General features: G+C 32.3%; 1 protein-coding gene across 1 annotated transcript; it reads left to right on the top strand.

Moving 5' to 3' along the window:
- Positions 1–5,179: 5,179 nt before the first annotated feature.
- LOC127710434 (fibrinolytic enzyme, isozyme C-like) lies at positions 5,180–11,770 on the top strand. Its single transcript, XM_052216263.1, has 7 exons — positions 5,180–5,255; positions 5,465–5,520; positions 7,102–7,256; positions 8,544–8,625; positions 9,135–9,306; positions 10,929–11,083; positions 11,588–11,770. Exons 1-7 carry the CDS (start codon positions 5,225–5,227, stop codon positions 11,744–11,746), a joined length of 810 nt encoding a protein of 269 aa, XP_052072223.1. The 5' UTR covers positions 5,180–5,224; the 3' UTR covers positions 11,747–11,770.
- The last annotated feature ends 956 nt before the right edge of the window (positions 11,771–12,726 follow it).

A 12,726-nucleotide genomic window follows, 5' to 3' on the forward strand; every position in this document is an offset into this window, starting at 1 on the left:
GCCATTTTAAATTTTTTTATCGAGCGTCTGTTTTGTAGATGGCGTTTTCTCGCGTCTGGCACACATATTTATAGGCCTGGTATCTATGACAATCACAAAGTTTAATACTTTGTTTGTTTTTCCGTAAAACGAAAATCACTCTCAACCAAACAAAAATGAATTAATGAAAACGAAAACACGTTAACTTTGAATACATTATTATACCCCTCTGCCTTATCATATACCCTTAAATTTGCCAATTGTCAAGTTTCTATGTAATGCTTTGTTGATTGTTGTTTGTCTCTCTATCTTTTTTTTCTGTAGGTTCATTTAGGTATCAAAATTCGTATTAGCTGTTCGCTTTACAAATTAAGAAAAGACCTTGGAAGATGTATTTCAAATGTATTCGACCTTGATCAGATTCAAAAAATTCTATAAAATCATACAACCAGTATTATTTAACCGAAACTGATATCAGTTATCGAATAACCGGGACATTTTCTTATTCATCTTCATTTTATTTCGTCTGTAGTTTTTTAAAAGATTTAAAACGTTTATTTTCCTTATCTGGTATGCAAATAAAGTTTCAAGTTCTAACAAATGTTTAAAAGAATGATGCATAAAATAGAACATTTTAAACTATTATACAAAGCTTCTCCTCTATGAACACGTGAGTAACCGAAGAAGAGGAGATTCAGGAGGAATAGACATTCCTTTCTTGCAAAAAATTCAAAATCTTTGACGCCGGCAAAAAAGCATATAACGCTTTTGCAACATTAACCCTACTATCAACTCATGTGCTCCGAAATCAAACACATCCTCTTTCACTTTATTTTACCATTGAAACAAAAAACATTGTGCAAGATAAGTTTTAAATTATTAACAGTTGCAAAAAGATTGTTTTTTTCATTTACAAAATGTCAAGACAATGCTTTTACGTGAAAGATTATACGTTTTCATTAACTCGAGTAGACACAAACCAAATGCATTTGTTTATGCTTAAATATGTAGACTACATACTGAAGCAACTTGCTTATATTTGATTTGAATGTTGATATTATAATGTCTTTTTGGTTATTCTTGTCGTAAGCATCCTCATTTAAGTATTCCCCATATCCCATAATTCAAATATTTAGTAGTATAATGTATAGCAAATATTCTGACAAAACGAGAAAAAAAAGATTCATTGTTCGATTGTGAAAACAAAAACATCAGCAGTAGGGATAAAAACCCAAAATATGTTTTCTATGAGTAACTAAAAAGATGAATTAAGGGATTTAAGGCACCAAACAGGTTTCTTCGTACATATTTTTTTTTGAAAACGACGTAAGATACCAAGGGGACAGTCAAAACTCACAAGTCGAAGAAAAACGGTCAACGCCATGGCGAAATATTTTACGACGATAGAACGAACAATTCCACAAAATTATGAGCAACACGAACTCCAACAAAAACATGGTTTATTTTCTTATGGTACGAGGCTGAATGGATTATACTGTTACAGATTGACGACTGAGACCCTCAATCTGCAATGAATCATCAAGTTGAGCGTATCTGTTCTCAATGTCACAGTTAAATAACAGGTTAATAAGACTAGATTTTTTCAGATGATTTCTAGAGTATATAAAAATACACTAACAAAACAAACCATGTACGGCACTTTGAATTACAAGTACAATCGAAGTAATGAACGTAGAATTCGATACAACTAGCTACTAAAGTATAACATGTCAATAAATGACCTATTAAATGGCTTATCGTCTATTACTGCTATCTTGGTTAGACTCATCAGATGACACTACATTGCTTTATTTGTTTGAAAGGTCAAATATCTTTAATGTTTTGTTGCCCTATAGTAATCATTGATAAAAGGAGTCCAAACAAATAAAACATAATTGCAAGAATCTTTAAGAAATAATATTTGGTTTACAAACTTAATATAACTAGGAGGTATGTCCTAGTACAAACGTGAAGATAAAAGATCAAAGAGACTAAGCATTAATAACAGCTAAAAGATCATCCGTATACGATAGACATATACCATTATCAAGCTCGGTCGTCCGTAGTGTAGGCCAGTTGTAGAATATTTTAAAGACCTACAATCAACAACCAATGACTTACTGAACAACAACACAAAGAGGTCAATGTGGAAAAAGTAAAATAACAAAAATACCGAATTCCAAGGAAAATTCATAACGGCAAGTCCCTCATCAAGTGGCAAAATTAAAAGCCCAAACTCATCAAACGAATGGAAAACAACGGTCATATTCATGACTTGGTACAGGCATTTTCTTATGTAGATAGTGGATTAAACCTGATTTTATAGCTAGCTAAACCTCTCACTTAAATGACAGTTGCATAAAATTCTATTATATTGACAACAATGAGTGAACAAAACAAATAAAACATAATAGGTAAAAATGTCAAAAATTGGGGTACAGCAGTCAACATTGTGTTATAATCTTAATCACTATAAAAACAAACAACTATGTCTATAAAGAAAAGTAAAATCGCATATAGACTAAGCACATAAGCAAAAATGAAAGACAAGAATACATAAAATGACTATAACACAATTACACAATGGATGGATGTTTAAGTACCGATCCACGCCAAAAGGATATTATCAAAAATGGACTAAACAGTAAAGGTTAATAATTCACAAAGACAAATAAAAGAACATTATAACTCGTAATCAAGATGATAAACAACGTCAGTACCTAGAATCTATACTTCAAGACCATCATGTATTATTTGTGAAGTTGAAACGGAATATTTATGAACTTTTTTTAGAAAAAGGACGATACGTTCTTTGACATAACCCTGATTCATCAACTTTCTGCTCAGACACTGGTGACGTTTTGTACAGTTTGAGTAGCAGCTGCAAGCTCTTGAATATCGAATGAGTTGGGAAATGTACATATACAGGTGAAGTTGGTATATTACTAAGGTGGGGGAAGTTAATAATTTCAAAATTGAAATCGTCTCGTGTGTCATAGATTCTAGTACTGAGAAGACCGCTTATGTCACATTCGAGGTAGAAAATTAGGCGGAGGAACTCGTGTCTGTTGTTTTTTTAATTTCTAGCTCTGGAGGATATATTAATGGAACCCAATCAGAAAAAAATGGATTGATAATGGAAAGAACATCATCAATATATCTGAATGTAAAATTAAATGGCTTCTTTGATAGTCTTCTTTTTTGACAAGTCTGAAGGAACTCCGACTAATATGAAAATAAGAAGAGGTCGGCAAGGAGAAGCGCACATTTCGTTCCCATAGGAAAACCAACAATTTGGTGAAAAAGTCTCCAAATTCAACAAATATGTTGTCAATAAGAAACTCCAGCATACTGATCACTTGTTCCTCTGTGTAGCATGTTTTACCTTTTGATGTGCCCATCTTTGGACAGGTATGATCCATGCGATTGACTTAAAATGAATTTTATGACATTTTGTTTTCCCCTTTTTATATCACGCTCGTAAAGTATCAAATATCACACCGGATATCCCGATCCGAAACCGTGGAGGGATCCGAATTCCGAGGAGCAATTTATGAAAAGTTTGTAACGGTGGGTAAGTACAATCTGGATCTGATTTCCACGGAGGATTTATGTTCCGTAGAAATCAGATCTAGATTTTACCTATCCACCGTAGTAATCATATTACTTACACTCTTAAATTGGTGACTTTATTTCTAAAATTACAGCATTTTGATTAAGGAAAAAAGACAACATGGTGTTATGCAATGAAAAATTTTCTTTAAAACATTTGAAGGTAAAATCAAGAAAATTAATACTTCATATTTGATTTGGACTCCAACTGTTTTATTCGTGCACAACTGATAAATCCGAGCGAAACGTCTCGTATTCAAATTTATAGTCATAGTATAAGGTAAAATAACAAAAATACCGAACTCCAAGAAAATTTCAAAACGGAAGTCCTTTCACAAATGGCAAAATCAAAAGCTCAAACACATCAAATGAATGGAAAACGATATTTCATGAATTCTATCATTGAACTACTATAAATGAGAATATCTTTATTCATGAAGCATGATAATACTGGTTCAAGTAGTCCCTCTATATATGTACTTCCAAATAAATCAAGAGCACATGGACGGAGGTAGGTATTAGAAACATGACGATTGACAATGAAATATTTGTTAGAATAACGTTTACGGTTAACATTTTATACATCCTTCTTGTCTGGCTTTAAATTATTGGGGTTTATGTGTTTAAGATGAAAGTAAATTCACAAACACTTTTCGGACGTACGAAACTTATATATTTTTATTGTTATTTATCTCCGTTTGCCGAAATACTTTCCATTTCTTTTCTTATTATTTTCAAACAGGAAACAAGCTGACGCCTCGTATAAGTATTCACTGGACACGTAAATATTTATAAATTTCAAATAATGCTTTCAGTAACTACGAGTACTCTCAGATCTGTATTTTGTGTCTTTTCTGTTTTCTGTGAGGGTTTGAATGTGCTTTACGTCGATCTGATCAGTTAAGCCCGTTTTAACTGATTTTTATAGTTTCTTCTCATGTTGTATTGGTACACCATTATCACAGATTAAGGGAAGGGTTTGGTGCCAGCATGCATGTTTTACCCCGCCACATTCTGTATATGCCTGTCCCAAGTCAAGAGCCTGTAATGTGTTGCTTGTCGTTTGTTGCTGTATATCATATTTGTTTTCCGTTTATGTTTTATGCATAAATTAGGCAACTAGTTTTCTAGTTTTAAATATAATTATATTTGTCATGTCTGGGCTTTTTATAGCCTACTATGCGGTAAGGGTTTAACTCAATGTTGAAGGCCGTACGGTGACCTGTAGTTGTTAGCTTCTATTTCATTTAATCTCTGGTGGAGAGTTGTCTCATTGGCAAATGCAACATCTGCTTATTTCTATATTGACCTATAAGTAATGTAACTTATATGCATAAGTTAATAACATTGCGACGCAAAAGAACGTCTTCCTGAATTTTATTTCTTTCCATCTTAGATATGTATAAATACTTCATTCTTTTTGTAAAACAAAACTAATGCTTCAAAAAAACAATAATAAAACGCTAGTTTTCTAACAATACAATATTGGGTTTGGCCGTCGAAACTCGGTGTGTTTTCAACCGATGGGAATTAACAGATGTTTTTGAACACAATATAAAATGACCTAGGCAGATCCGAAACATGTCAGTACCTTGACGATACGTTAGACTTTGCGTCGGTAATATTCACCAAAATGGAATTTATTTTTCTCCTTGGTATAATAGGTAAGAAAGTGTACAACGTAAATAAATTTTGTGTGCGTGTAATAAGATAGATTTGAACATCGGTACAGTAGTATTGTCTCAAAATCCGATTTATCATTGACTAGGACTTATTGAAAAGGAAAAACTCTTATTCTATATTTTGTTCCAGTTATATCGAGTGTCCATGTGCATATGGAATAATAATAATAATAATTTTCATTTTATTACAGCTATTGCTAACGGAGGTGTGGTTCCGAATGGCGATGAAGTATCGAACGCAGCAAAGGTGACATATATTTAAAACAATGTTTATACTCAATGGCAAATTTCTTCAATCCTTTACCTAATCAGGGTTCAATACAAGTCAATCTTATCTAAAGTGTATGTTAATAGCTTAAAGATACCAGGCTTACATTTCGTTATTTTACTTTAATTTTCTTTCATTTTTTCTTTTTTTTCTTGGTACGCCAGACGTGCGTCTCGTCTACATACGACTCATTAAATCGCACGAATCAAAAACAAATGAAAAGCCAAATTAAAATAAATCAGTGTAGGTGTGTCGTCGTTTAAACATTCCATATTTTTATATTTCAAAAGTTTGGTTGATAAAGATAAAGAATTTCAAACATCAAATGTCCAGGTATAGGACGGGAATGAAAGCAACCATAATCATCATTGTAGTTAGTTGAATTGACTGATTTCGGAATAGAAATTGAATATTTGAAATTTAATTCGTTTTTCCTCATAATCTTCCAGAAATATATATTATTACGAAATATCTAGTTGTGAAGATCGCAATAACAAGGTGAGACCAAAATGTTGTAAGAGTCTGACCTCTTTTAGCTGTCCTATAAAATATTCACAATTCAGTGTTGACTAAATAAGTAGTGTGAATACATTTCTTGTTCAAAGTACATCTACTGCATGTTTCTTTTTCACTGATATGCTAGTGTTTGTCTTAATAAATATTGGAATATTCATTTAACACATTAAAATGAAGAGACGTTTGCATTATCATTTTAAAGCTATTTGTAGTTTTCCGCTTTATCATTTGTCAAATCTACGTAGAATGTTTGTTGGTATTGGTAAAAACTAAGTATATCCACTTATATATATTCACTTTTTCTGTGTTTGAATAATCAATTATGGAACGTCTTCCGTGCAAGATTGTATCAGTTATAGAATGGTATGCAATAATTAAGATTTTCATTGTAGCAGGCTGCATGCAATAATTATAAGTTAAGGATGTTCGCTATTCTTGTTTTTGACTTTTTGTCTGATATTCGGAATCCTCTAGTTTTGTCCATGTAGTGCCAATAAAACTTTTGTCCTTTAACCCCTACTTTTCTTTTCATATTATTATAACATATAGTTTAAAACTCCATTTTTGAAAATCTTATGAAATCCTTGTTATTCTTTCATTGTTTTTGAAAGAAAAAAGGTGTTAATGTTAAATATAAGAAAAATCTAGAGAGAATCATTTCCCGCCAAATTTTCAATTGATTATATAGCAGAAACAAGGACACGGACCTATCATTTTTTTTTTCTAATTTTTGAGTTCTCTTATTTATATTCTATCAATTTATAATAGTCTTTTAAAAAGCTTGTTATTTTGAAACAGAGGAGCAAACATCTTTAAGCATCTGATTTGATTTCCAGTTGTTAGAATTGGTGTTTGTGATCTCAGTCAGAAGTGTTCTGTCTAGTGTTTTATGGACTGTTGTAAATCTTTGCTTTTGCTTTGCTGTTGGCCAAAGTAATATCTGTCCAAAGGCTTTTATATTGTCTTCCTCATTGCCCTCTTACTTTCTGTTGATGTATCTGCATGGCTATTTAATTAGTTATATAATTTGTATTCTCTTCTCAGCGTATTGTTGGCGGTCAAGACACTACGATAAATAAACATGCATGGCAGGTTTCGCTACAAAGAAAATCCGGGACATCATGGAGTCACTCATGTGGCGGTTCTATAATTGGTGAAAAGTGGGTTGTTACAGCAGCTCATTGTGTGGAAGGCAGTCCGTAAGTACAAGACCATTTGCAATTTGCGCAAAGGATGAATATTGTATTTGAAGGGGACGCTTACCTTGTCAACGCACTCGGTTTTGCTCCTGTAAGAGTTCATGCGATTCTCTCATTTTTTTTTTACTTTGATTTCTGCCTTCTTATCGATTAACAAGAATTGAACATCGACAAACTACTGTCGTCGTAATTTTAATTTTTTAATGATAGACCAAGTATGCTTTGTAGATACATTGATTGACATAATATTAAAAACTAGAAGAATTGAATCTATTTTGTTTATCAATAAAACATCCACAAATCAGGCCGTTAGTTTTTTCTTTTGAATTGTTTTAAATTTGTCATTTCGGGGTCTTTTATAGCTGGCTATGCGGTTTCAATTTTGCTCTTAGTTGATGCTGTACAGTAACCTATGTTGCAAACGTTTACATCATTTGGTCTCAGGTGGAGAGTTGTCTCATTGGCAATCATACCACATATTCTTATTTTTATACATACAAAAACAGCTGTTAATAGGAATTTCTAACATAGCAACGAAGATGCTTTATTTTTTCTTTTTCTTTTGTGTTTTTGTTGTTGTTAATCTTGTAGTACTTTTTTTCTGTATAGTTTTTGTTGTGATATGGGTTATTTGTTTTGTTTTTTTTTGTTAGGGTTGATTTGGTTTTGTTTACATCTTTCTTATTCTAAACCGTATTAAGAAAATGGTGCTTTTGTGTCTTTTTAAATACAGATGTTTTATAAGTGGTCTTTCTGGTTATATATAGTGTTTACATAACTATAAATTGATTTGCTTGTAGTAGAAATACTCAAAAATCAACCTTTTATAAGATATACAGCTCCTTCTCCATGGAAGTATCTTCATTCGTGTACAATGTGTGATCATATTGACCTTCATTAAATGTATTCGACCATTTCGTGTCTTATCTTGGCCTACCGTTCCGATTTGCTGTCAAGGACAGGTTTAAATATACTCTCAGGCGAAATGTGACCAAATAAGAAAACATTTCTGATTGATACTGAATGTATATATAAATTGTATTATATTTGATTTACTTGCTAAATGGCATTGTTGGGGATTCTAATACTTATCGTTATATTTGAAATGATAATTTATTTCAAACACTTATATTCTCATTCTCTTGAATAAATTGTTGTAAAACGACTTTAATCAAATAATCGTCTTTTTACAGATAATGTTCTCAAAGATTTACAATCAATTATTTTTCCAAAGTTTTGAAATTTGCTAATAAAGTTGAATCATGTAAAACTACTCTTTTGTTTTAGAGTAAGCTCCCTTAGAATAGCCGCTGGATCAACGACATGGAATAGTGGAGGTGAAACACGATTACTATCGTCTTTTACGATGGTAGGTAATTTGTTTATTTAAACGTCTTAGATGTCTAAAAAAACTAGATATTTCTCCTGAAAGCAATAGATTTGGAGAGAAATAGTTACTTCATGTATCTAGATAGCGCAGAATGGAAAACAAGTTTAATTATACGTAGGTAGCAAATGGTTTGCCTACATTCAGATATAAGTAAATGGAACACGAACGACCACGTAAAAATTACTTTTCTTACTATTGGATAAAACCAGATAAGTACGAGCTATTGTCTCTTGACATTTAGTACTACTTATTTTGCGCGCGAGATTTCTATACCTGTCAAGTAATATCATATCGCAGAAAATAAAAACTGTCTTTTTTAATGTATCAATTATGAATGATTATCCAAAATAAGCAATTCATCTTCGTAAAGTGATAAATTAAACAACAATCAGATATCTGCATTATTGTCCACCAATTGTATTTCAAGTTCAATGAATAACATATCTGGGTCATTTCGTCTAAAGAACTAAATACCATTTTCTTCGCAGCATCCTGATTATGATGGGTTTGGCGATGGCTTCCCTAACGATATCGCTGTATTGGAGCTTGAATCAGCATTACCATTCAGTAGTTCTATTGCGAAGATTGAGATGGCAGATGACGAAGGCGATTTTTCGGGAGACAAATGTATGATTACAGGATGGGGCCTGACAAATGATGGTAAGGTTTGGTCTATTAATTGGGGACTTGTTCATAAGGTTACGTTGAGCACTTGCTCAGTTATATATAATCCTTTTTCTTATCGGTCTGGTACACTATCTCAAGCAATATCAGGTAAAAAGTAAAATTACAAAAATACCGAACTCTGAGGAAAATTCTAAACGGAAAGTTCCTAAGTAAATGGCAAATTCAAAAGCTCAAACACATCAAACGAATGGATAACAACTGTCATATTCCTGACTTGGTACAGGCATTTTCTTATGTAGAAAATGGTGGATTAAACCTGGTTTTATAGCTAGCTAAACCTCTCACTTGTATGACAGTAGCATGAAATTCCATTATATTGACAACGATGTGTGAACAAAACAAACCGACATAATAGTTAAAAATGTCAAAAATATGGGTAGAGCAGTCAACAATGAGTTATAATCTTAATCACTACAAAAACAAGTAAATATGTCAACAAAGACAAACAAAAAGGCATATAGACAAAGCACATTAGCAAAAACGAAAGACAAGAATACAAAGAGGTAAGACGCTGAATGTAATCTGCATTGATGTAAAAAGATAGAAGTATAATCCTTATTTCACATCACTTTGGTCAAAGTAACTAGTATTAACTACATCATATTTAGAAACGAATAAACAGTAAGTAGGGATTTTAAATTCAGTAGTAACATATCTCAATGAACAATAAAATAATGTTTTCTTTTTCTAGAGCAGGTCTTATTAATATCATTGTATCATATAGTTAAGGTACATGTGCAGATTAAATTTTGTGTTATAGACAATATATGGTCACTTGATTGACAGCTCACGTTAAGGATTGAGGAATGCGATAATTCAACATTATGACTATAACCTGTAAATAAATACATAGATACTAATATGTTGAACTATTATTAACTGTGAAACAGCTAAATATACCAGTATGTTAAATTGTAATTCGACTTTACCGCAAACGGTAAATATTGTTTGAAGAAAGATAACACAATTGCCTTATTCGTGTTATTACAAGTCCTTATGCCCTTTTTGTATCAGTAGTTTATTGAAAAAAACTGCCTTTGTTTTCCAAAAGTTCGTAGAACCGGACATATTGCATTATTGTACTTTGATTTTTATTCTCCAACAGCGTCATATTAAATGTACTGAAAAACATTATTCACAATTATTTTGTTTTTCGAAATAATTACTTTTCTTTATCTTTTCTTAAGAGTGGGATGGAATGAGTACTTTTTTATCGTTTATTCATAGCATCTATTTTGTGCTAGAAGTCACCGTATATTGCTAAAACTAAACAAAAGCATAACCGTAACTGTCTGGGACGCACAAGAAAGAGAAAGAAACACATGGAGATCTTTCACAAAACGGTCAAACGCCATCTATTGGAATAAACAAGTATTCGATAATTGTGATATAGTTCTCTAGTCTGATGCTATACGCACATTCGGGTTGCATCTTAAGATATCTATGCTTTGACCTGATAAGAAGTCTGTCATTTTCAATATCAATTTGATGATTTATATATATATATATATATATATATATATATATATATATATATATATATATAAGTAAATGCAACTACAAACGTTTCAACATGCCAAATATTTTACATACAGAACCAGGTCTTCCAGATGTGTTACAGGAAGTAACAATGACGGTGCTTTCTAATACTGATTGTACCGATAGATGGTCAACTGTTACTGGTGCTGACATCAACGGAGGTCACATTTGTATCGGTAATGATCAAGACAGCGGCAAATCAGCATGCAATGTAAGCATTCTTACTAATCTGTTAATCGTTAACGTCATACAAATTAGCAATGTTGCAACATAGTATGCATTATTAGAAGACTAGGCATGTGTTCACTTAAAACTATTTTCTTATTCTGATTGAATATGTTTAATAAGTCAAGAAGGTCTCAGACTCAATCTCCTGCCAGAGGGTTTAATAAAGATACAGCTATATGCAATACTCTATATTTACAAAATGATACTGCTTCCCAAAGCGTCTATATTGGGTAAAGAGAAAGGCTTCACAAAACAGTCATTAGAGCAGAAACTGTTTATCCTTCTGGACGACCATGTATAAACGGTAATTTGATGTCAATTTCGACATGTTTATTATAGCATGATTACATGAAATTTTGAAAAGCTTTTAGAATTTACAATTCAATGGTTTATAATTTCATTTGCAAGATAATTGGCTTCACGTTGCCTCTCCTTCGTTATTTCTCCAAAATTTCACACATGTATACAGTAATTGTCTAATTTAAAGGGCGACAGTGGTGGACCTATGCAATGTGAACTACAGGGTACAACATACCTTGCTGGAGCAACATCATGGGGAATCAGTGGTTGTGGAGTAGGGTACCCTAGTGTTTATACAAGAATTTCCTTCTTCAGAGATTGGATCCGACAACAGACAGGGATATAATATTAAAGGAATCTAATACCAAAATTTCTGATTTTATATCTGTTTTGGGAGATATTTACATAGTATTATGTTAAATGGTCTGTTGATGGTCGATTTACTTGCCATTTTTACATTTCTTCCATACAGAATATGTTGCCGAAAATGGAGATATATATGAAAGACATTTGGTATAACGACTGTCTTGTTTCGATCACCGTCTAAGTTTAATATCTACTGAAAATGGACAAAAATCATTGGTCAAATGAGATGTGTATTCTATAATTATTATTATTGTTGTTGTTGTTGTTGTTGTTGTTGTTTTTGTTGTTGTTGTTGATAGTATATTGAATAGGCGCGGGTATGAACTCCACTCGGAATCCATTTGAATGAAGAGGGTGGTCGTCGAGTAAAGCAGAAAATGTTATACTACCTGAGTTCCAGTATATTTACAATGATATAACGTTCAATTTCAAATCAACATTTCCAATTTCCTAATTTCCTATAGTAGCTGAATTAAAAAGACAATATGGAAGGGTTATGGAACTTTCATGTTACAACCATTATATTTCAGCCGTTTTACCTTTATCACCATCCGGTCTTGCTCCTTTTAGAATTCATGCGATTACCTCCTTATCTAAGGTTTGAACAGAAAGTAACGCCAAACAAATCTAGATTTAATGTCGGTCCGACAAGAATTTCCCAGCCTGCAGTATATGTGGTAAAACGTATATTTCTGAGAATTCAAATACAGGTGATGTGTTTCATGGACATTGTGAAAAAACGAGCTTTCGAAACAGGACGAAAAGCGAGGGTCATCGAGCTTTTCTACTGTTTTGTAGAGAGTATAAATAAATTATATTTTTCCGACAATAAACATTATATCATTTTATCATGCTATTTAACCCTTGACGCTGTATCGTTCAGTTTTTCTACTAAATATCAACCGTTGTACATGCTTCAAACGCAGACCGCGAAGAGGAGACAAAGGTGAACTGCAATCA

Source organism: Mytilus californianus, unplaced genomic scaffold (assembly GCF_021869535.1).
Source record: "Mytilus californianus isolate M0D057914Y unplaced genomic scaffold, xbMytCali1.0.p SCAF_8, whole genome shotgun sequence".
Taxonomy (NCBI): domain Eukaryota; kingdom Metazoa; phylum Mollusca; class Bivalvia; order Mytilida; family Mytilidae; genus Mytilus; species Mytilus californianus.